Source organism: Zonotrichia albicollis, chromosome 7 (genome assembly GCF_047830755.1).
Source record: "Zonotrichia albicollis isolate bZonAlb1 chromosome 7, bZonAlb1.hap1, whole genome shotgun sequence".
Classification (NCBI taxonomy): domain Eukaryota; kingdom Metazoa; phylum Chordata; class Aves; order Passeriformes; family Passerellidae; genus Zonotrichia; species Zonotrichia albicollis.
The window spans coordinates 8976701-8999635 of record NC_133825.1 but is presented as its reverse complement, the minus strand read 5'-3'; the positions used below and the strand labels follow the sequence as shown (position 1 = coordinate 8999635).

At 48.3% G+C, this 22935-nt stretch overlaps 2 protein-coding genes across 2 annotated transcripts in view; one reads left to right on the top strand and one right to left on the bottom strand.

Moving 5' to 3' along the window:
- The window catches only part of LOC141729585 (uncharacterized), a 413938-nt gene that overhangs the window by 373171 nt on the left and 17832 nt on the right, over positions 1 to 22935 (bottom strand). The window contains 1 exon segment of the mRNA XM_074544287.1: positions 6995 to 7691. Coding sequence (XP_074400388.1) covers positions 6995 to 7691 — 697 coding nt within the window.
- Positions 10989 to 12385, top strand: LOC141729524 (uncharacterized). Its single transcript, XM_074544232.1, has 2 exons — positions 10989 to 11043; positions 11421 to 12385. The coding sequence occupies exons 1-2, from the start codon at positions 10989 to 10991 to the stop codon at positions 12383 to 12385; spliced, it is 1020 nt and encodes a 339-aa protein (XP_074400333.1).

Genomic DNA, 22935 nt, shown 5'->3' with positions numbered 1-22935 from the left:
GAAATGTTTGGGAACTGCAGAAAAAGCCATCTTATAAACTGTTTCAATTTTCCTTTAGAGAATTTCACATTACTCTTGACTAAAATGCTAACAATATTATAATACACTCCCCTTTGTACAATGCTAAGTTTGGAACCCATGTTAGATGTAAAAGGCAAAGTACTTAATCCCGCCTGACCAAAAACAAAGCTAAAATCAGCTACCAATTTCTAAAAAAAACCACAGATAGAAAGCGATAACGAGCAGACAAAAGCTTCACAATGCAGCTGTATATACTGCTTTTAAAATTCCCGGGCAGCAGCAGCAGGGCACGCCCTGCCGAGCCGAGGCAGAAACAAAGCCTCCCCCGCCGTGGAATGCAGCGCCCCCGGTGGAGCAGAGAGAGCAGCCACTCCACGTGGCAGCCGAAACCGGGACGCCCCCCCCCCCGCCGCCGCTTGTGCAGAGCACTCCCGACCCCGCAGGTCCCCCGGCCACGTGGAAAGAGAGCCCCCCCCCTCCCCCGCTAAGAGAAAGAGAAAGAAAATCTCCTAACACGTGTTTGAGCACGCTACTGAGCCGGGGCCGCTCCGGCGCGAATTTTAAAAGACAGTGAAACACACGCAGAAAATAAAGCTAGAACGCTATGAATTCTTGTCTGTGGGGCTGCGCAGCCAAAAATGCAAAGGCAAAAAGGAACAGAACTCGCGGCAGAGTCTGTTTTTGAGCTTCTGCTCTACCGAAAGCAGAGATACTCACGTGAAATGGAAGCTGTAGGCTGGGTACAGGCAGGCAGGTCTCCACCGGAAAAGGACCTCTCTCTGGGTGCAAGAGAGGCTCCCCTTTTCTTCCTCTGGAAAATCTGCTCACCACAATGAAGCTGGGCTTTCCAGAAGGCGCCGAACCGTCCACGAAACTTTTTCTGGGAATATTCCCAAAGTCTCTAGCTGGGAGTCTTGAAGCCAGGCTCCTTTCAGCTGGATGCACGGCTGCCAGAGCTTCTCTGAGGAACTGTGAGTCCATTTTCGGGCTGCAGAGTCGAGCCCACCCACAGGGACGCCAATATATTGGAATATGTATCCCAATATAACCAGTTAGATGGTGCCTAGGCCAGTTCTGACCCTCGCTGCTGGGCCAAAGGCAGCACTGTGGTGTTTTACCCCAGAGATACCTTGGCTGGCGGCAGAGTGCAGCGGGGCACAAGACAGGACTCCATTCTCCTCAGGAGAGAGAGCTTCTGGCGATAGTGGAGAGAAAGGGAGTGGATTCTGCTAGAAGGTTGCCAGATGTTTATTCCATGAGTACAGAGATGTCTGCACTGGGCCACTGCTGCTAACAGAATGGAGGCCGCATGGTCTCATTAACATTTTAAACTCAGGGCAGGGGAAGGGGAGGGGACAGGTGAGCCACCAACCAGGTGAAGGGGCAGGGTCTCAAGGGACTAGGGACACCTATCACACGACGCCTTGCTGGTATGTTAGCCTGATTGACAGGGCACACTCAGCGAGGGGCGAGGGGGAAGGGAGAAGGTAAAACAGGATATTGCAACACACCACAACAGGTACACATCTTTATGTCAGTGTTAATGAGGCTCATACATATTGCAAAGGCGAGCTCACTATTGGCTAGTAACTTATCAGCCAACTACGCTTACTTCTGCATTCTTGTGGATATTTTATTGAAACTTTTCTTCGTATTTCTGCCAAAGTTGTTCTCCCTTATCCCGTTGTTGCACTAGGGGCACAATGTCCTTGCCTGTTATTGGACACTGACTACTGACTCCTATACTTGTTCCCTTGAAGCTTAACCAGCGGCATTATGTCGACGTGACCTTTCTCAGCTAGCCAACTGTCCACAAAGCTCTCCACACTTCCCTCGTTTTTCTGTTGGACAAGCATAGTCTGATTAAATGCAGGAGATATCATCCTTTGCACCATGTTCTGTAAGCAAATGCTAAAACACGGCAAATTTAACACTACTAACAGAGCTATAATGCCCAGTAAAATGCTAACTTTAGCAACAGAACGTAACCATCATCCCAGACCTAACGATGAGAGCCATCCATCAATACCGAAACCTGATTCTGCCTGTAAGTTTCCAGTTAACCTTCACAATTCTGCGAGCTGGGTATGGATAGACTGCAAATGGTCAGAAAGATTCATGCAACACATGCCCTCAAATTCTTCACAGCCATGGCCTTGTGCAAGTAAAAGAAAGTCAATCACAGCTCTATTCTGAAGCGTTGCATGACAAATAGGATCAACATCAAGCAAAAGGCTAGAAAGTGCCAAAGAGGTGGCATTGGTTTGCTTTGCAAGCCAGCATCCCAACTTATTTAGGGCACCATGGGCACCTGCAGCTGCCACCCCTGGAGTCAGAAAGGATGCTGCCATTATGGCCCCTGAGGACCAAAATTATACATCATCCCTACAGTCAGCAGTAAATGCATGGATCATTCTCTTATGTCGATGATGGCGGCGGCTCATGTTTAATATCATGGACGTATTGGGTGTAAGCAGAGAAAGCCAGCCAATTGTACATGGCCCCCCTGTGCAGCATCAATGGGACACCAGGCCAAGCACAGTCCCCACAGATTAAGAAGTAACCTGCTGGCACTTGAATAGGGTTATTTGATGAGATTGATACTTTCCCTGTGGTATGATTGCACCAAGCTGTTGCATTACAATACAGATCCATGCTCGAAGTTACAATAGTGGAATTGTTTTTTGCTGAAAGCTGGCTTCTATGGTTAAAATTAACACATGCATCTGCCTTCACTGAACCTAACAGCTCCAATTCTTGGGGTTCCTGTGGTGCTATGGGGAAGTGAGAAACCCATTGGTCCCAATTATCTACACTTGTCCTGGGATTGTCAGTTTTGCAGGTGGGTACACTTGAGGGACATGGCCAGGGATCTGCTGGTAGCCCAACCAAGCAAGTTGTAAATGGGTTACCGGGAGAAGGTAATGAAAGGCAAATAGCCTCCTGGTTAGTTAAGTTTGCCACGTGACCCAAATGTTACTCTTAGGCTGAGGTGGGGCCCATGCATGATGAGTTTTCACTTTTCCGGCCGCATCTGCACTGTCTGCTAAGAGGGTTAGGATTAGCAAGGTAACAGCATAAATTTGCCACATCAACCTGGTCTCCCCAGGCACTGCTTTGAACCACCCAGACATTTGAGAGATAAACATGTTTCCCACAAGTCGTTAAGAATGTCTCTTCTTTCTTTTCCCCTTCTTTCTCCTTGATCTGCCCAGCTTTAACCTCTTTAGGTCTCTCAGACAATTGTCCCATGCTTGGTTGGGATCTTGATCTGCAGAAATTGGATCTATTATACTTGTCTGTGAAAGAGGAATACCCCTACCGCACTTAATCTGTAAAATATGTGACTTGGACTGTCCCAAAGTACGTTTAACTAAATGCTGAGTTTCCCACCTAAACCATGCAATAATTTTCTGTTGTGGTGATTCATAGAACTCTAACCCTTGGAAGCCAGGTAATCCTGTAAAAGGCCTGGAGTTCTGCTTGCCAGGAGCCCAACTGCCAATAAAATCCACAGTTCCTGCACCACAAGTCAGGTAATTTGGTCTGATGTACCCACTTACTTTGCTGACAGCCCCCACAAAAAAACAATACCCATGCAGCACACTGTCTATTATGACAATCAATACTAGCTAGGTTCCTAAGCCCTCTAAATTCAAACATAGAAAGTGCTTGAAGCGGGCTTAGTATATAATCTAAAGATTTACACCGATGAATCGCTCGGTCGATAGCCAAACTACACTGTCCTTTCAGCTTAAGAAGTATTGGTCGAAGGATGATCAACAGCTTCGTCTCCACTCTCTGACGGTCTTCTGCACTCAGTTGATGGAGTTCTGGTGGTTCCATCTAACACAGCTGCTCGGGTCCATTTAGCAGGTACCCATAAGGATCCTGTAGGGGTAGAAACACAAAGATATCCGCGGCCCCAATATAACACCTTAGCAGGACCTTGCCATTGTCCTGTTTTGGGATCTCTGTATTTTACCCATACGTCTTGCTTTACACTTTCTTTCTCCTGTACATAGTGGCGAATTACAGCAGGAACCTTGCTTTCCCCAAAAACACACAAGTGATTTAAAATAAATAAACACCTTAACAGTCTTTCTTAAGGTTCTCTAATATCCTTGTATTTACCTAGATATCTTTTCAAGGTACCATTAGCTCTTTCTATGATTGCTTGCCCTGTTGGGGAATTAGGAATGCCTGTCACAGGTTCTATCCCCCACATTTGCATAAACTGCTTTATTCTTTTGCTGCAATAGGCAGACCTGTTATCTGTCTTAATACACTGTGGCATTCCCATTACAGCAAAGCGGCTGCTGAGATGCCTCTCCACTTTTCCGGCTTTCTCACCAGTCTGTGCTGTGGCCCATATAAAATGACTATAGGTGTCTATAGTAACATGCATATACTTCATCCTACCAAACTCAGCAACATGTGTGACGTCCATTTGCCAGGTCTCATTTGTACTCAACCCTCTTGGGTTAACTCCCAGACCTAAGCCGCAGCCCCCATTGTGATGACTACATATGGGACAGGCTTTGACTATTGCCCGTGCCTCGCCCATAGATATCTGAAATTCTCTATGGAGACCTTTTGCATTTTGATGAAACATGGAATGTGCCTCTCTGGCCATGGTCTGCCTGGGAATTGGAGTCATTTGCGTAATTGAGACTAGCTTATCTGCTCGTGCATTACCCTCTCCCAGACCAATATCCCATTTGTGACTTCTGAGATGGATAACAGAAAATGGATGTGTTCTCAGCTTAATCGCCCTCTGTAATTGAATAAACAGTTCATGTAATCTCCTATTTTGAACCTCTTCTATAGAGGCATCCTCTATTCGCTCGCACACTCCTGCAACATACAAAGAATCTGTCACTATGTTGAGGGGCCCCGAAAAATGCATCATGGCCAACAAACAGGCAATAGCTCCATCGTTTGTAAAGTATCCCACTGGGAAGCCTGAAGAATCTGATGGTGCCATTGTCCCTTTTCCTGCCAGGTCACTGCAGCAGTTCTTGATTTTCTTCCTGCATCCGTGTAGGCTGTTAAAGCATCTGACAGGGGCTTCTGTGATCTTTTTGGGCATTGAATCCAACCCCACCGCCCTATCCAGTTCAATGGTATATTGGGAATATCATCAGTGGCAATCACCCTTCCAGCTCCCAGCAGGGCCTCTTGTAATTCCACACTGTTTATCAGGTACCAGGTCAATGTATCTTTCTTCATTGGTACCCATATCTGATCAGGTTCCTTTCCTGTAATCTGTAATGCCCGTTCACGACCCTTCTTTAGTAGGTCAGCCAAAATTTCGATTTTTTGAAGAAGGGTTTTATGCTGTTCAAGTGGAGGAGATATCCATTCTAAGGCCCACGCCTCCCCCATTTTTCTGTTTTGCTGAATGAGTGCACCCAGTAAAAATTTAGTTCCACACCAAACTGTCAGCTGTATGGGGAGGTTAAGATCTCGTCTCCGGACACTGCCTTGGGTTACACAGTCCAATATCTGCTGAAGTGTCTTAACCTGCTCAGAGGTTATATGGACAGGTTATGCTGGGTCAGTCCCTTTTAGTACAGGTCGAAGTTCATCTAACAACTCATTTGGGATGCCCACAATAGGGTGCAGCCATTGCAGATCACCAAGTAACTTTTGAGCATCATGCAATGTATGTATTTTAATATTCAAATGCAATTTCTGGGGGATCCCAACCTGATCAGTAAGTGCCCATCCCAAGTATTTCCAGGGTGCAGATAATTTAATTTTTTCAGGAGCTGCAACCAAGCCATGTAGTTCCAGGGCCTTATGTATTTCTTGAATTTGTTGACCTGTAAAAGGTTGCGGCTGTGCAAAGAAAATATCATCCATGTAATGAAAAATGGTTGTTTCGGCCCAGGCCTGTCGCAAAGGTTGTAAAGCATTGTCAACATACAGCTGACACAAGGGGGTGCAGTTGCACATTCCCTGTGGGAGAGTAAGCCATTCACATCTCTTGTCTGGTTCTTCCCTATTTAAAGCTGGTAAGGTAAATGCAAACCTCCGAGTGTCTCGAGGGTGAAGAGCAATAATAAAAAAGCAGTCCTTAAGATCTACAATTAACAGTGGCCAGTCCTTTGGCAACATGGCTAGGTTAGGCAAACCTGGTTGTAAGGCTCCCATAGGCTCCATTTGTTCATTTACAGCCCGTAAATCCTGTAGCAAACGATACTTTAATAACAAAAATAGGTGTATTCCATGGGCTTACTGACAACTGTAAATGACCCTGCTCATATTGTTCTTGTACTAGTACATGTGCTTGTTCCAGACTTTCCCTTTTTAATGGCCATTGCTTAACCCACACTGGTGTGTCCGTGTTCCAAATGAGTGGGATTGGGAAAGTCCATGCAATGGCCATTAGCCCAAAGAGTACTCATTTAGTGTACTCAATAGTGTCAGCACTACCCCCATTTGAGCCAAAATGTCCTGACCAATGAGGCACTGCACAGTAGGGGGCAAAGGCACAACTGAGAAAACACTCCAAAAAATTTTTCCATCGATAGTTACTGATAACATGGGTGATTTCCTTGCAAGCGTTAAGTTTCCAACCCTGGTAACTGCTACAGTGGTTGGCTGTAAGGGCCAGTTGTGGGGCCAGCAAACCAGGCTGATAATGCTGGAGTCTGCGCCAGTACCTAATAAACCTTCCAAGGTTTGCCTGTCACCCTGATACTCTATCAATACAGCACATTTTGGCTGATCGTTTAAGCTCATTGTTAACAGAGTAAGTCCTCCAGTTGAGCCAAAGCCCCGTTCCCCCTGGACTGTGATTGATGAGGGGGTAATGATTTAGTCATTTGTTCCAATGGAACTAATTGAGCTATCCTCTGTCCTTTCTCGATTTGTATCGGTGGAAAAGGGCAGCAAAAGGGCCGCTCATCCGTGTGAATCCTCTGGTGCCTGACAAGATGAGAGCTGGTATGAAACCTCTTCCTGCATTTATCACACTCACAGGGCTTCTCCCCAGTGTGGCTCCTCAGGTGGTAGATCAGGTGGGAGCGCTGGCAGAAGCTCTTCCCACACTCCCCACACTCGTAAGACCTCTCGCCAGTGTGGATCCTCTTGTGGACAATCAGGTTCGACTCGTGGGTGGATCTCTTCCCACACTCAGGACACTCATAGGGCCTCTCCCGGGTGTGCATGTGCTGGTGGCTGACAAGGGAAGAGTTGTACTTGAAGCCTTTCCCACAGTCGGGGCAGAGGAAGGGCCTCTCCTCTGTGTGAGTGCGCTGGTGCCTGAGGAGATCAGAGCTGGTCTGAAACCCCTTTCTGCATTTATCACACTCGTACGGTTTCTGCCCAGTGTGCCTCCTCATGTGGACGGTCAGGTGGGAGATCTGGCTGAAGCTCTTCCCACACTCCTCACACTTGTAAGACCTCTCCTTGATGTAGCTCCTCAGGTGGACAGTCAAGTTGGATCTCCGTCTGAAGCTCTTCCCCCACTCCTCACATATATAGGGCCTCTCCCCCGTGTGGATTCTCATGTGGCAGATCCGGTTGGATTTCTGGCTGAAGCTCTTCCCACACTCCTCACATATATAGGGCCTCTCCCCCGTGTGGATTCTCATGTGATAGATCAGGTTGGATTTCTGGCTGAAGCTCTTCCCACGTTTCAAGCACTTCTGGGGCTTCTCCTTACCCTGAAGCTGCTCATGGACCACCAGCTCTGAGCTCCAGGCACCTCCCCGGTCAAGGGTGGGCCTTTCCCCCTCAGATCCCTGAGATCTGCGTTTGCAGCCCCTCCTCGTGCGGGATCTCCAGGGTTTTTCCTCCCCGTTGGATTCCTGTGCTGTGGGGCTGCTCAAAACAGCCTCTTCCACAAGGTTCTGCTGTGGGGATTTGTCCTCCCTGCTCTTCATCCTCAGCTTCTTGTCTGGGGGAGGAAGGACAAGGAGAGGATGGGTTGGGGCAGGAGGAATGCCCAACAAAATGCTCTCATACCTTGTTTTTCTCTTGGAAATAGGATTTCTCATTACCAAACCTCAGCCCAGTCTCTGAGCTCAGTCTCTGGGAACACCCATTGCTGATTAATTTTATCAGTCATTCAGTGAATCTCAATGGCCCATTAACAGAAGATATCTCCCTGGAGGGATGATGGGTTGTGAAAGAGATAAAATAAACCTGCTGGTTTTACCAGCTTGCCCGTTAATAGAGAATATCTGCCCTGGTATTAGGAGGGATGTGTCATGAAAGTGATAAAGAACACTGCTCCACCTGGTTTCAACAGATGGTGATAAAATACATACTGCTGGTTACATCTTGCATTGCAACATAAGACAAGATGGACATGGACCAGGGGCTGATGCCAGGCACGGTGGACACTAGGAATGGGATGACACTGGGAACAGACCAGAGAGCGACAACAGGCAGCGGGGACAATGTGTCGAGGTGACACCAGTGGGTGTTCCCAGAGACAGGGCAACAGACTGGGCTGCAGTTTGGAAATGAGAAAAACAAGGTATGAGAGCATTTTGTTGGGCATTCCTCCTGCCCCAACCCATCTCTAGAAGTCTCCAGACATTTTGTGTCCATAAAAACCTCCAGACCAAAGAAATTTAGTTGGAAAAACCCTCAGAAATACCATCCTTAAGCTTGCCAAGACTTGAATGTCTCATGATTATTCCAAAAAAGAGCTCCCCATGAATTGCCCCTCTCTGGTCTCTCCACTTTGGACTTCTTGGAGTCCTGCATCTATTGAGCGTTCTCCTCTCCAGGGGTCCACACCCTCTCCAAGCTGCCACGGGAATCCCCAGGGTCGCCCCTCTCTGCTCTTGTGACCTTGGGCTTCTGGGCCTCCCCCTTCTCTGTGCTGCTGGGGGTTCCCTGCAGCCCCAGGGGGTTCCCCAGATCTCCCTCTCTGGGCTCCCTCTTAGCGATGCCGGGGCTCTTGGTGTCTCAGCGGTCCCGTTTCCCCTGGCTCTGCTCCAGGCTGTGGGGAGCTCCAGGGCTTCCCCCTGGCCAGGGTGTTCCCCTCTCCAGGCTGAATCCTGGCAGTCTCCTCTGTCTGGGCTACACACTTCGGTGTCCCAGTGTTCTCCCCTCTCCTGTCCTTCCCCACGAAGAAACAACCTCCCAGGACACCGCCAAAATCTCCCCAATGGCCATTTGCAGCCTAGCTTTGGAGTCCTTTGAGCTCCAAAAATGCCCCCATCCCCCAAAAAATACCCACCTATGGAGCACCCAGGATATTTGGTTGAGCTCCCCCTCTGTGATCACCTGAGATATGGGGGGGAAATGCCCCAGGGTCCAGGAGTGCTGCAGAGAAAGCAAGGGCTGGAGTGTGTGTTCCCCCCGCTTCCACTTCCCACTTCTCCTTCTCTCAGCCAGCTCTTCCTCCCACCCGTCCTCCTCCTCTTCCTCTTCATCCTCCACACCTCCTCCTCCTCCTTCTCTTGTTCCCTCCAGCCCTTGTCCTGCTGCTTCTCCCTCCCTGCTCCACCATCCCATTCCTCCTGCCCCGTTCCCGCAGCCCTCGCAGCCCACGGCAGGAGCGGGGATGGAGCCGGGACAGGTCGGGATGGGCAGTGCGGGGCTCTCAGCTGCTCCCACCTGCTGGGGGCAGGGAGGAGCAGGAGGAGGAGAACCCTGTTTGGGGAGAAGGAGAGGCAAACTGGGAAAACTGGGGGCTGCACATCCACACTGGGGCTTGCTGGGGACCCTGGTTGAGGCCTTCCAGCCCCTGGGGCTCCTATCGGGCAATCTGGGAGGGGGGAACACAGACAGGAGTGGGGGATGCCAGGAATTGAATCACTGGGAGGGACTGGGCTGTACTGGGATCATCCTGGGATCATTTCGGAAGTGAGTAGGAACCTGCCATGCCAATTGAGACCACGTTAAGGGCTAATGTGATATACTGGAAGTGACTGGAATCATTCTGAGAGTGAGTGGGAGCTGCTGTGAGCAACTGCGAGCACGCTGGGAGCAAATGGCATCACACTGGGACTGATTGTGTTGATGTAGCTGGAGGCAGCTGGGGATCATACTGGGATGGACTGGAAGCAGCTAGGATTACACTAGGACCATACTGGGAATGGTGGTACATGACTTGGATCGTGTTGGAAGTTACTGGGATCATACTGCTGTTAAAAGGGAGCAACTGGGATCACACTTTGGGCTACTGAGAGCAACGGAGAGTGTCTGAGGTTGGAAATGCAAGATGTGGGTGGGGGTATGTATTCTATTGCCATCTGTTAGAGGTGGGGCAGTTATCTTCTGTTAATTGGGCAGTTTTCTTTATCTCTTCCACAAGCCCTTCAGGGAGATATCTTCTGTTAATGGGCCATTGAACCTCACTGCAGGACTGATAAAATTACATCACCCTATTGGTAGATGTTCCACCCATGGGGAGGAGCCAGGCATTCCTATCTGGGTATAATCAGAGATTTGGAACATCACAGTCAGGCTTTTCCCACTGAATTCCCAGAGGAGCAGCGTTTCTTCTCCACTGGATTCCCAGAGGAGCAGCTTTTCTTCTCCAGTAGATTTGCCGAGGAAGACCAGACCTATCTACACCACCACTGGACCTTTGGAGGAAAACTACACCCTTTTGCAGGAACCACTGCTTTAACAGAAGCACATCTGTCCCTCCAGGAGGACTGCAGCCACTATTTAATTGGAGTGCAACAAACACCCTGACTAACAGGGTGTCAGCTTGGATTCTGACTCTGTCAGTGGCTTTTTTTCTACTACTGCATTTTTCATTTTATTTTTCCTAGCAAAGAACTGTTATTCCTATTTCCATATCTTTCCCTGAAAGCCCCTTAATTTCAAACTTATAGTAATTTGGAGGGATGGGGTTTACATTTTCAATTTTAAGGGAGGCTCTGCCTTCCTTAGCAGACACCAAGACAGGCAGCAGGACCATCAAACCCAACGTGCCCAGCCCTTGTTTTCCCCCAAGCCAGGATTTCCTGTTTCTAAACCTTGGCCTGATGCAAAAGGAGGAGGTCGTGAGGAAGAGGAAGATGGCCCAGCAGCCCCAAGCAGGTGAGCAGGAAGTCAGTGCCCCTTTCCCCCTCTCTCCTGCTCCATCTCCCACCCCAGCACGGCCCCTGGCTGCAGGACAACCCTGCTGCCAAAGCCGTCCTGCTGGGGATGCACTGGGGGGATCTCCTTGCCTTCCCTCTGGCATGGAGGCAAATCCCATCCTCTCCTTGTCCTTCCTTCCCCAGACCAGGAGCTGAGGATGGAGAGCAGGGAGGACAAATCCCCACAGCAGAACCTTGTGGAAGAGGCTGTTTTGAGCAGCCCCACAGCACAGGAATCCAACGGGGAGGAAAAACCCTGGAGATCCCGCACGAGGAGGGGCTGCAAACGCAGATCTCAGGGATCTGAGGGGGAAAGGCCCACCCTTGACCGGGGAGGTGCCTGGAGCTCAGAGCTGGTGGTCCATGAGCAGCTTCAGGGTAAGGAGAAGCCCCAGAAGTGCTTGAAACGTGGGAAGAGCTTCAGCCAGAAATCCAACCTGATCTATCACATGAGAATCCACACGGGGGAGAGGCCCTATATATGTGAGGAGTGTGGGAAGAGCTTCAGCCAGAAATCCAACCTGATCTGCCACATGAGAATCCACACGGGGGAGAGGCCCTATATATGTGAGGAGTGGGGGAAGAGCTTCAGACGGAGATCCAACTTGACTGTCCACCTGAGGAGCTACATCAAGGAGAGGTCTTACAAGTGTGAGGAGTGTGGGAAGAGCTTCAGCCAGATCTCCCACCTGACCGTCCACATGAGGAGGCACACTGGGCAGAAACCGTACGAGTGTGATAAATGCAGAAAGGGGTTTCAGACCAGCTCTGATCTCCTCAGGCACCAGCGCGCTCACACAGAGGAGAGGCCCTTCCTCTGCCCCGACTGTGGGAAAGGCTTCAAGTACAACTCTTCCCTTGTCAGCCACCAGCACATGCACACCCGGGAGAGGCCCTATGAGTGTCCTGAGTGTGGGAAGAGATCCACCCACGAGTCGAACCTGATTGTCCACAAGAGGATCCACACTGGCGAGAGGTCTTACGAGTGTGGGGAGTGTGGGAAGAGCTTCTGCCAGCGCTCCCACCTGATCTACCACCTGAGGAGCCACACTGGGGAGAAGCCCTGTGAGTGTGATAAATGCAGGAAGAGGTTTCATACCAGCTCTCATCTTGTCAGGCACCAGAGGATTCACACGGATGAGCGGCCCTTTTGCTGCCCTTTTCCACCGATACAAATCGAGAAAGGACAGAGGATAGCTCAATTAGTTCCATTGGAACAAATGACTAAATCATTACCCCCTCATCAATCACAGTCCAGGGGGAACGGGGCTTTGGCTCAACTGGAGGACTTACTCTGTTAACAATGAGCTTAAACGATCAGCCAAAATGTGCTGTATTGATAGAGTATCAGGGTGACAGGCAAACCTTGGAAGGTTTATTAGGTACTGGCGCAGACTCCAGCATTATCAGCCTGGTTTGCTGGCCCCACAACTGGCCCTTACAGCCAACCACTGTAGCAGTTACCAGGGTTGGAAACTTAACGCTTGCAAGGAAATCACCCATGTTATCAGTAACTATCGATGGAAAAATTTTTTGGAGTGTTTTCTCAGTTGTGCCTTTGCCCCCTACTGTGCAGTGCCTCATTGGTCAGGACATTTTGGCTCAAATGGGGGTAGTGCTGACACTATTGAGTACACTAAATGAGTACTCTTTGGGCTAATGGCCATTGCATGGACTTTCCCAATCCCACTCATTTGGAACACGGACACACCAGTGTGGGTTAAGCAATGGCCATTAAAAAGGGAAAGTCTGGAACAAGCACATGTACTAGTACAAGAACAATATGAGCAGGGTCATTTACAGTTGTCAGTAAGCCCATGGAATACACCTATTTTTGTTATTAAAGTATCGTTTGCTACAGGATTTACGGGCTGTAAATGAACAAATGGAGCCTATGGGAGCCTTACAACCAGGTTTGCCTAACCTAGCCATGTTGCCAAAGGACTGGCCACTGTTAATTGTAGATCTTAAGGACTGCTTTTTTATTATTGCTCTTCACCCTCGAGACACTCGGAGGTTTGCATTTACCTTACCAGCTTTAAATAGGGAAGAACCAGACAAGATATGTGAATGGCTTACTCTCCCACAGGGAATGTGCAACAGCGCCTCCTTGTGTCAGCTGTATGTTGACAATGCTTTACAAACTTTGCGACAGGCCTGGGCCGAAACAACCATTTTTCATTACATGGATGATATTTTCTTTGCACAGCCACAACCTTTTACAGATCAAAAAATTCAAGAAATACATAAGGCCCTGGAACTACATGGCTTGGTTGCAGCTCCTGAAAAAATTAAATTATCTGCACCCTGGAAATACTTGGGATGGGCACTTACTGATCAGGTTGGGATCCCCCAGAAATTGCATTTGAATATTAAAATACATACATTGCATGATGCTCAAAAGTTACTTGGTGATCTGCAATGGCTGCACCCTATTGTGGGCATCCCAAATGAGTTGTTAGATGAACTTCGACCTGTACTAAAAGGGACTGACCCAGCATAACCTGTCCATATAACCTCTGAGCAGGTTAAGACACTTCAGCAGATATTGGACTGTGTAACCCAAGGCAGTGTCCGGAGACGAGATCTTAACCTCCCCATACAGCTGACAGTTTGGTGTGGAACTAAATTTTTACTGGGTGCACTCATTCAGCAAAACAGAAAAATGGGGGAGGCGTGGGCCTTGGAATGGATATCTCCTCCACTTGAACAGCATAAAACCCTTCTTCAAAAAATCGAAATTTTGGCTGACCTGCTAAAGAAGGGTCGTGAACGGGCATTACAGATTACAGGAAAGGAGCCTGATCAGATATGGGTACCAATGAAGAAAGATACATTGACCTGGTACCTGATAAACAGTGTGGAATTACAAGAGGCCCTGCTGGGAGCTGGAAGCGTGATTGCCACTGATGATATTCCCAATATACCATTGAACTGGATAGGGCGGTGGGGTTGGATTCAATGCCCAAAAAGATCACAGAAGCCCCTGACAGATGCTATAACAGCCTACACGGATGCAGGAAGAAAATCAAGAACTGCTGCAGTGACCTGGAAGGAAAAGGGACAATGGCACCATCAGATTCTTCAGGCTTCCCAGTGGGATACTTTACAAACGATGGAGCTATTGGCTGTTGTATGGGCTGTGATGCATTTTTCGGGGCCCCTCAACATAGTGACAGATTCTTTGTATGTTGCAGGAGTGTGTGAGCGAATAGAGGATGCCTCTAAAAAAGAGGTTCAAAACAGGAGATTACATGAGCTGTTTATTCAATTACAGAGAGCGATTAAGCTGAGAACACATCCCTTTTCTGTTATCCATCTCAGAAGTCACAAATGGGATATTGGTGTGGGAGAGGGTAATGCACGAGCAGATAAGCTAGTCTCAATTACACAAATGACTCCAATTCCCAGGCAGACTATGGCCAGAGAGTCACATTCCATGTTTCACCAAAATGCAAAAGGTCTCCATAGAGAATTTCAGATATCTATGGACGAGGCACAGGCAATAGTCAAAGCCTGTCCCATATGTAGTCATCATAATGAGGGCTGCAGGTTAGGTCTGGCAGTTAACCCAAGAGGGTTGAATACAAATGAGACCTGGCAAATGGATGTCACACATGTTGCTGAGTTTGATAGCATGAAGTATGTGCATGTTAGTATAGACACCTATAGTCATTTTATATGGGCCACAGCACAGACTGGTGAGAAAGCTGGACAATGGAGAGGCATCTCAGCAGCTGCTTTGCTGTAATGGGAGTGCCACGGTGTATTAAGACAGATAATGGGCCTGCCTACTGCAGCAAAAGAATAAAGCAGTTTATGCCAATGTGGGGAATAGAACATGTGACAAGCATCCCTAATTCCCGGACAGGGCAAGTAATCGTAGAAAGAGCTAATGGTACCTTGAAAAGATATCTAGGTAAATACAAGGATATTAGAGAGCTGCAAGAAAGCCTGTTAAGGTGTTTATTTGTTTTGAATCACTTGTGTGGTTTTGGGGAAAGCAAGGTTCCTGCTGTAATTCGCCACTATGTACAGGAGAAAGAAAGTGTAAAGCAAGACGTATGGGTAAAATACAGAGATCCCAAAACAGGACAATGGCAAGGTCCTGCTAAGGTGTTATATTGGGGCCGCGGATATCTTTGTGTTTCTACCCCTACAGGATCCTTATGGGTACCTGCTAAATGGACCCGAGCAGCTGTGTTAGATGGAACCACCAGAACTCCATCAACTGAGTGCAGAAGACCGTCAGAGAGTGGAGACGAAGCTGTTGATCATCCTTCGACCAATACTTCTTAAGCTGAAAGGACAGTGTAGTTTGGCTATCGACCGAGCGATTCATCGGTGTAAATCCTTAGATTATATACTAAGCCCGCTTCAAGCACTTTCTATGTTTGAATTTAGAGGGCTTAGGAACCTAGCTAGTATTGATTGTCATAATAGACAGTGTGCTGCATGGGTATTGTTTTTTTGTGGGGGCTGTCAGCAAAGTAAGTGGGTACATCAGACCAAATTACCTGACTTGTGGTGCAGGAACTGTGGATTTTATTGGCAGTTGGGCTCCTGGCAAGCAGAACTCCAGGCCTTTTACAGGATTACCTGGCTTCCAAGGGTTAGAGTTCTATGAATCACCACAACAGAAAATTATTGCATGGTTTAGGTGGGAAACTCAGCATTTAGTTAAACGTACTTTGGGACAGTCCAAGTCACATATTTTACAGATTAAGTGCGGTAGGGGTATTCCTCTTTCACAGACAAGTATAATAGATCCAATTTCTGCAGATCAAGATCCCAACCAAGCATGGGACAATTGTCTGAGAGACCTAAAGAGGTTAAAGCTGGGCAGATCAAGGAGAAAGAAGGGGAAAAGAAAGAAGAGACATTCTTAACGACTTGTGGGAAACATGTTTATCTCTCAAATGTCTGGGTGGTTCAAAGCAGTGCCTGGGGAGACCAGGTTGATGTGGCAAATTTATGCTGTTACCTTGCTAATCCTAACCCTCTTAGCAGACAGTGCAGATGCGGCCGGAAAAGTGAAAACTCATCATGCATGGGCCCCACCTCAGCCTAAGAGTAACATTTGGGTCACGTGGCAAACTTAACTAACCAGGAGGCTATTTGCCTTTCATTACCTTCTCCCGGTAACCCATTTACAACTTGCTTGGTTGGGCTACCAGCAGATCCCTGGCCATGTCCCTCAAGTGTACCCACCTGCAAAACTGACAATCCCAGGACAAGTGTAGATAATTGGGACCAATGGGTTTCTCACTTCCCCATAGCACCACAGGAACCCCAAGAATTGGAGCTGTTAGGTTCAGTGAAGGCAGATGCATGTGTTAATTTTAACCATAGAAGCCAGCTTTCAGCAAAAAACAATTCCACTATTGTAACTTCGAGCATGGATCTGTATTGTAATGCAACAGCTTGGTGCAATCATACCACAGGGAAAGTATCAATCTCATCAAATAACCCTATTCAAGTGCCAGCAGGTTACTTCTTAATCTGTGGGGACTGTGCTTGGCCTGGTGTCCCATTGATGCTGCACAGGGGGGCCATGTACAATTGGCTGGCTTTCTCTGCTTACACCCAATACGTCCATGATATTAAACATGAGCCGCCGCCATCATCGACATAAGAGAATGATCCATGCATTTACTGCTGACTGTAGGGACGAGGTATAATTTTGGTCCCCAGGGGCCATAATGGCAGCATCCTTTCTGACTCCAGGGGTGGCAGCTGCAGGTGCCCATGGTGCCCTAAATAAGTTGGGATGCTGGCTTGCAAAGCAAACCAATGCCACCTCTTTGGCACTTTCTAGCCTTTTGCTTGATGTTGATCCTATTTGTCATGCAACGCTTCAGAATAGAGCTGTGATTGACTTTCTTTTACTTGCACAAGGCCATGGCTGTGAAGAATTTGAGGGCATGTGTTGCATGAATCTTTCTGACCATTTGCAGTCCATCCATACCCAGCTCGCAGAATTGTGAAGGTTAACTGGAAACTTACAGGTAGAATCAGGTTTCGGTATTGATGGATGGCTCTCATCGTTAGGCCTGGGATGATGGTTACGTTCTGTTGCTAAAGTTAGCATTTTACTGGGCATTATAGCTCTGTTAGTAGTGTTAAATTTGCCGTGTTTTAGCATTTGCTTACAGAACATGGTGCAAAGGATGATATCTCCTGCATTTAATCAGACTATGCTTGTCCAACAGAAAAACGAGGGAAGTGTGGAGAGCTTTGTGGACAGTTGGCTAGCTGAGAAAGGTCATGTCGACATAATGCCGCTGGTTAAGCTTGAAGGGGACAAGTATAGGAGTCAGTAGTCAGTGTCCAATAACAGGCAAGGACATTGTGCCCCTAGTGCAACAACAGGATAAGGGAGAACAACTTTGGCAGAAATACGAAGAAAATTTTCAATAAAATATCCACAAGAATGCAGAAGTAAGCGTAGTTGGCTGATAAGTTACTAGCCAATAGTGAGCTCGCCTTTGCAATATGTATGAGCCTCATTAACACTGACATAAAGATGTGTACCTATCAATAAAGTTTGATATTTGCTGATCACTCATATTGCATGCCGCATTTGTCCCGCCGATCCCAACATTCTTATTACACTTTCTTTTGGTTGCTATTAATAAACTTTTCTTTATACCCTTTTAAAGTTTTGAGCCTGTTTTGCCTTTCTCCTAATCCTATCTCACAGCAGGAAATGAGTAAGTATATTCTAGTGAGTGCACTGGTAATCAGCCAAAACTGAACACACCACAATAATTGATGCATTCACCAAGAAATCTCAAATTGGAGAACCAAAACATAAAAGGAAACCTTCCTGATGAACTGCATGAGACCAGAGCGAAATCAAGGCAGAGCCATGGTTTGTCAAGAATTGCTTGATCCTAATGAGCCCCGTGGTGCATTTTGACCTGAGCACTGGAACCTCATGGCCTGAGAGGAGATGGCACAAACCTTTCCAGGAGGAAAAGTCAGAGGAAACACCCAAAGTGTCTCAAAGCATGAATGGGTCATACTGAGGTCCATCCTCAACACAGGCTCCTCATGGACTCTTTGGAGGAGAGATTTGGAGGCCAGGATGGCACAAAAACCTCTCAGAGACACAGTGTGGAAAGGAAAATCCTTAAAAGTACCTAAAAGTAACCTTAAATCCTTAAAATACCTTTAAAAATCTTGAGTACTGTGAGATCTCAGGATTTGAGTCCTGGCATGCCGAGCCCCCGAGACCATCCTTGGGGGGCCCGAGAGTCCTGGAATGTTGCCAGAAGTGTCTAGTGGCAGGACTTTGACCCTACACGGGAGACGACACCTTTATGAAAATAAGAGAGCCTCACTGGAGTGAAGAGTGGAAAGATTAGCTAATTAGAGAGTAAGAAACAGAGTTTAAGATTTATGTACAGGAGAGTTTAGAAGAGCAAGATGGAGGAATTAGGGTGTGTCCTGCCCTCCTTCTTCTTCCTCCTCTCCTCCATCTTCTTTAGCCACGGTAGCATTTTTAGATTAGTTATTACTAAGAGTACACCGAGTTATAAGAATAAATGGTATTGAGGAAAAATGATAAATATTGTATACGTAACTAAGAGTATAAAGATACGTAGCGGTCCGTGGGACAGCACAGTGTGCCCATGGCTGACTGCTGAGCAGATCTTTGTTAAGCTGAAAGAACATTTTTTAGATAAACAATTAATAAACATAAAACCAGAAAAAAAAACTGAAGCCTCTTCTCGTCCTTCGATACGCGGGCTGCTCAAAGCCACCCCCGGGCCTTTCAAGCCCCTCAAACAGCCGAGATAAACCAGACATTTGGCTTCCACTGGGTGGGCTCTGACCACCACAACCTTTCGGGGGGGCACCACCACCACCTTCAAAGCCCTGAAGAAAAAGAGAGAGAAGAAGAAAACAAAAAGCTAACAGAGACTGCAAAAAAAAAAAAAACAGCAGTCACTGAGAATTCCACCTCTCAGTTTCTGCCGAAGACAATCGTAGCAGAACAGCCCGGATTGGAACCAGAAGGCGCCCTGGAACCACTTCTCCTGATCTGCTGGACAGTGATCGAGACGTCCAGACTGCTCTGTGGGCGACAGATTCGGTAAGAAAGCCTGAAAAATAACAACATGGGAGGCACACTTTCCCGGGAACAACGGGAAATTTTGTCCGCCCTACAGGGTGTGACTGAAACGTACACAGAGGGAATTCCAAAGAAAGAATTAAAACAATTATTACTATGGGCAAGGCTAAACTACCCACTGGCAGAAACGTGCCTGCTATTTGAAGTGGGGTTCTGGCAGGAAATAAATAGACACTTATATTTCTTAGCTATTAAAAAAGATGAGACAGCGTTGAAGCTGCTGTCTCCTGCAAGAATAATGCTGGAAGGGATTTCTATGCAAATGAAATTCCAGGGCCCCCGGGCGCAGCAGACGTCCGGGGGGGAGGCGTCTCTGAAAGGGACGGGGGGCAAAGCCCCGGGAAAGAAAAAATTAGCTCTGGCCTTAAAAGGCCAAGAGGAAAATGCTCTTGAAAAAAAAGAGCAAGAAATATTATTAAAATACCCGGTCCCAAAACCCAGAAACCCTGGGAAACCCCCAAAACGTCCAAAAACCCCGGAGAGCATGGGGGAGTCGGAAACAGAAGGGGGAAGGGAGCTGGGGGGAGAGAGGGGACCGGGGGGCGCGCTTTCTCGCAATGCCGCGGCAACGGAGCAGGGAAGCCAGGCTGCGGCGGAGCAGGCGGGGAGCGCGGGTGAAGAAAAAACAGAGAAGGCGTGTTTTCGCGCGGCTTTGCATGACTCGGGGCCAGCGGCAGCGGCAGCCCCGACCGGCGGGGATGCGGGGGCGTGTGCGGCAGGCGGAGTTCGCGAGGGCTCGGAAAAGTCACGGACCGGGGCCGGGGCGTCTGACCCAGGCAGCGAAAAAGCTGCTATGCGGGGACGTAGAAGGCGTGCGGTTGTGATGTCAGAGCCCGTGCGCAGGTCCGCCAGGATTGCGGAACGCACGCGGCCGCCAGCGGGAGGGAGGCTGCTTGTGCCGGCAAAAGGGGAAATAGACACGGGAACGGAGGAGGAGGACACAGAGTCAGAGGCAGATCAAAGGGGAGATATCTCAGGGGTGGAACAAGATGGAGACAGTGAAAGTAGTTCGGGAGACACAGGGAGCGGCTCGGAGAGCCCGCAGACGCAGAGAGCGCAGCCCGGGCGGGAGCGGGACATACCCCCTGTGACATCCCGGGCGGGGAGGGGCCGCGTTAGGGAGTTCATATCCCGGGGCCCCCCGCCTTCTCCAGACCTGGTGCCCTTGATCAAAACCCTTGGAGTCCAAGACTCACCCCCTCAGGAGAGACGTTCTGGTGTTCAAACCCCAATTTCACTTGAATTAAAAGCCGAAAACACGCGGGCCGAGATAGGGAGGCGACCAATATGGCCACCGGCAGGAAGTGAAGCAACAGAGTACGCTACGTCACCAGAGCCAGGGAAGCCGGTGACAGCGCCATCTGGTGGCTGGAAGACAGAAGTGCACGCCATCCCGGATTGGATCGGCGGAGCCACAGCGCCATCTCGTGGCGAGACTGCAACAATGCAACAATTTTTCCCAACATTATATAAAAAGAAAAACATTTTAAAGAAAACAATGCCGACACAACAAAGGGATTATCCATCGACTTCAAGGTTTCATGAAGATGATGAGAGCTCAGATGAAGAACAGCTACAAGAAGGAAATGTTATAAAGATCACAGCATCAGAAGGGGTTCCTATATGGATGCTGTCAGCAGCAGAAGCAACAAAGAGCTTCTTGCATTCAGTGGACACCACAAAAAAGAAATATCGACAGGATCCTCAAGCTTCCTTTTCGGATTTGGGAGCGAGGCCAAAAACCTTAAGGCGAAGAATGAGACGTGATGAACCAACCACATCCACAGCACCATTATTTATACAAATTCCAACGGAACCTGAAGAAGAAGAAGAATTTCAGGGGCCAGTGAAGACGATGGATTGGAAGCAAATCAGAAAAGCGTTGGCAAAAGAAAAGCATTTATTCCCGGGATCAGGGGATCTGACAATGCCAGTGACATATGATGCCCAGGGACAGAACCCGAGGTGGGAAAGGATGGGTCATGAAATACTCAAGGATTTAGGGAAGGCGGCTCAAACTTTTGGGCTGAATTCACAATACTTCAAACAGCTATTAAGAGGGACATTCGCTACATATGATCTCACACCATATGACATTCGAAGTATTGTGGCAATGATTCTCACTGACACTCAAAGCCTTGTCTGGGAAAAAAGATGGAGAAAATATCTTGCTGAATTACGGAACAGATACCAAGGCGGGCCAAATGCAAACCTCACAAGGGGCAGTTAGCAGGAGATCCTCCAGATGACAACCCAGGGGAACAAGCAGCTAGGCTGCCACGAAGAGTATTAAGTGACATCAAGGAGGCAGCGAGGATGGCAATTATGCAGATCGCACCAACAGGAGCTCCAGAAGTCCCGTTCTCTTGCATCAAGCAAGGTCCCACAGAGCCATTCATGTCGTTCATCGATCGACTCACGCAAGCCGTGGATCGACAGGTGACGATAGAAGAAGCGAAGAGGCCTCTCTTGGAAAGCTTAGCCTTCGGCAATGCCAACCCGGATTGTCAACGGGTGATTAGCGCCATGCCAGGACGGCCATCCTTGGCAGAGATGGTGGAGGCATGCAGCAAGGTGGGAACACCTCAGCATGTCGCAGCGATTGTGAAGAATGAATTGAGAGAGGAATGGGAGAATCAATTAAAGGGACATTCAGAAAAGCAAGCAGAAGACAAGACCCTGGAGAAGATGCTGGAAAAAATACTGCATCAACAGAATGAGAACATCAACAAAGTTCTTGCAACGATGCAGAAAAAGAACAATCCCCCAAGAGGACAGTGCTATAGATGTGGGGAGCATGGGCACTTGAAAAGGAACTGTGCACAAACACATACGCCAGCGCCGATACAGAAGGCGGAAAGGCCAATTTGCGCACGGTGCGGGAGAGGAAGACATCCTGCGAAAGAATGTTACTCCCGAACAGACGTAGATGGAAATCCGTTACCATATCCGGGAAACACAAGGCGGAGCGCGGACCAGCGCGCTCAGACACAAGTACTGGTGGTGTCGCAAGAGCAGACGGGGCAATCATCAGTGAGCAACAAGCAGACGCCCTCAGCAAAACCCTCAGCCGATTCCACAGTGACCCAGACCTCCACCCACCAGGGGCACAGTGCACATTGGCAGCTTCAAAATTAGTATGCTTTCTAGACGAAAATCATGCGGAAATACCAACAGGTGTCCGCGGGGACTCGTATAAGAAGCAAGATTTCCTGATAATCGGACAAGATAAATACAGTATTCTTAGACTCATTGTCTATCCAACAGTTATTTCAGCGGACAAAAATACAGAATTGACAGTGTTGGCAAGAGCACTTCGTCCACCATTGACTGTACCAGAAAACACTGTGGTCGCGAGAGCCTTTGCACTGCCGCCACATGCAGTTGGAGAGGTCATGTCAATCTTCGACGAAGAAGGTTTCCCTATGAAGGAACATGTTGAAGTACACACAACATGGGTGAAGCACATAAGTCGAGACCGACCCACGCTCACATGCCAATTGACATGCGGGAACGGAACAATAGCGATTACAAGCATGCTCGATACAGGGGCGGATGTAACAGTGATATCATACATCTTTTGGCCACGCAGCTGGAGCTTGGTCGCGCCACTGGGTTCTCTCTCAGGCATAGGAGGAGCATCTCTATGTCTGCAAAGTGAGAATTCTGTCGTTGTCACAGGACCAGGAGACAAGACGGCGGTCATTCGTC

Coding starts and splice junctions, on each gene's coding strand:
- LOC141729524 (XM_074544232.1), top strand. CDS start 10,989: ATGCAAAAGGAGGAGGTCGTGAGGAAGAGGAAGATGGCCCAGCAGCCC. Junction 11,044..11,420: donor GGCCCAGCAGCCCCAAGCAG/GTGAGCAGGAAG, acceptor TTGACCGGGGAG/GTGCCTGGAGCTCAGAGCTG.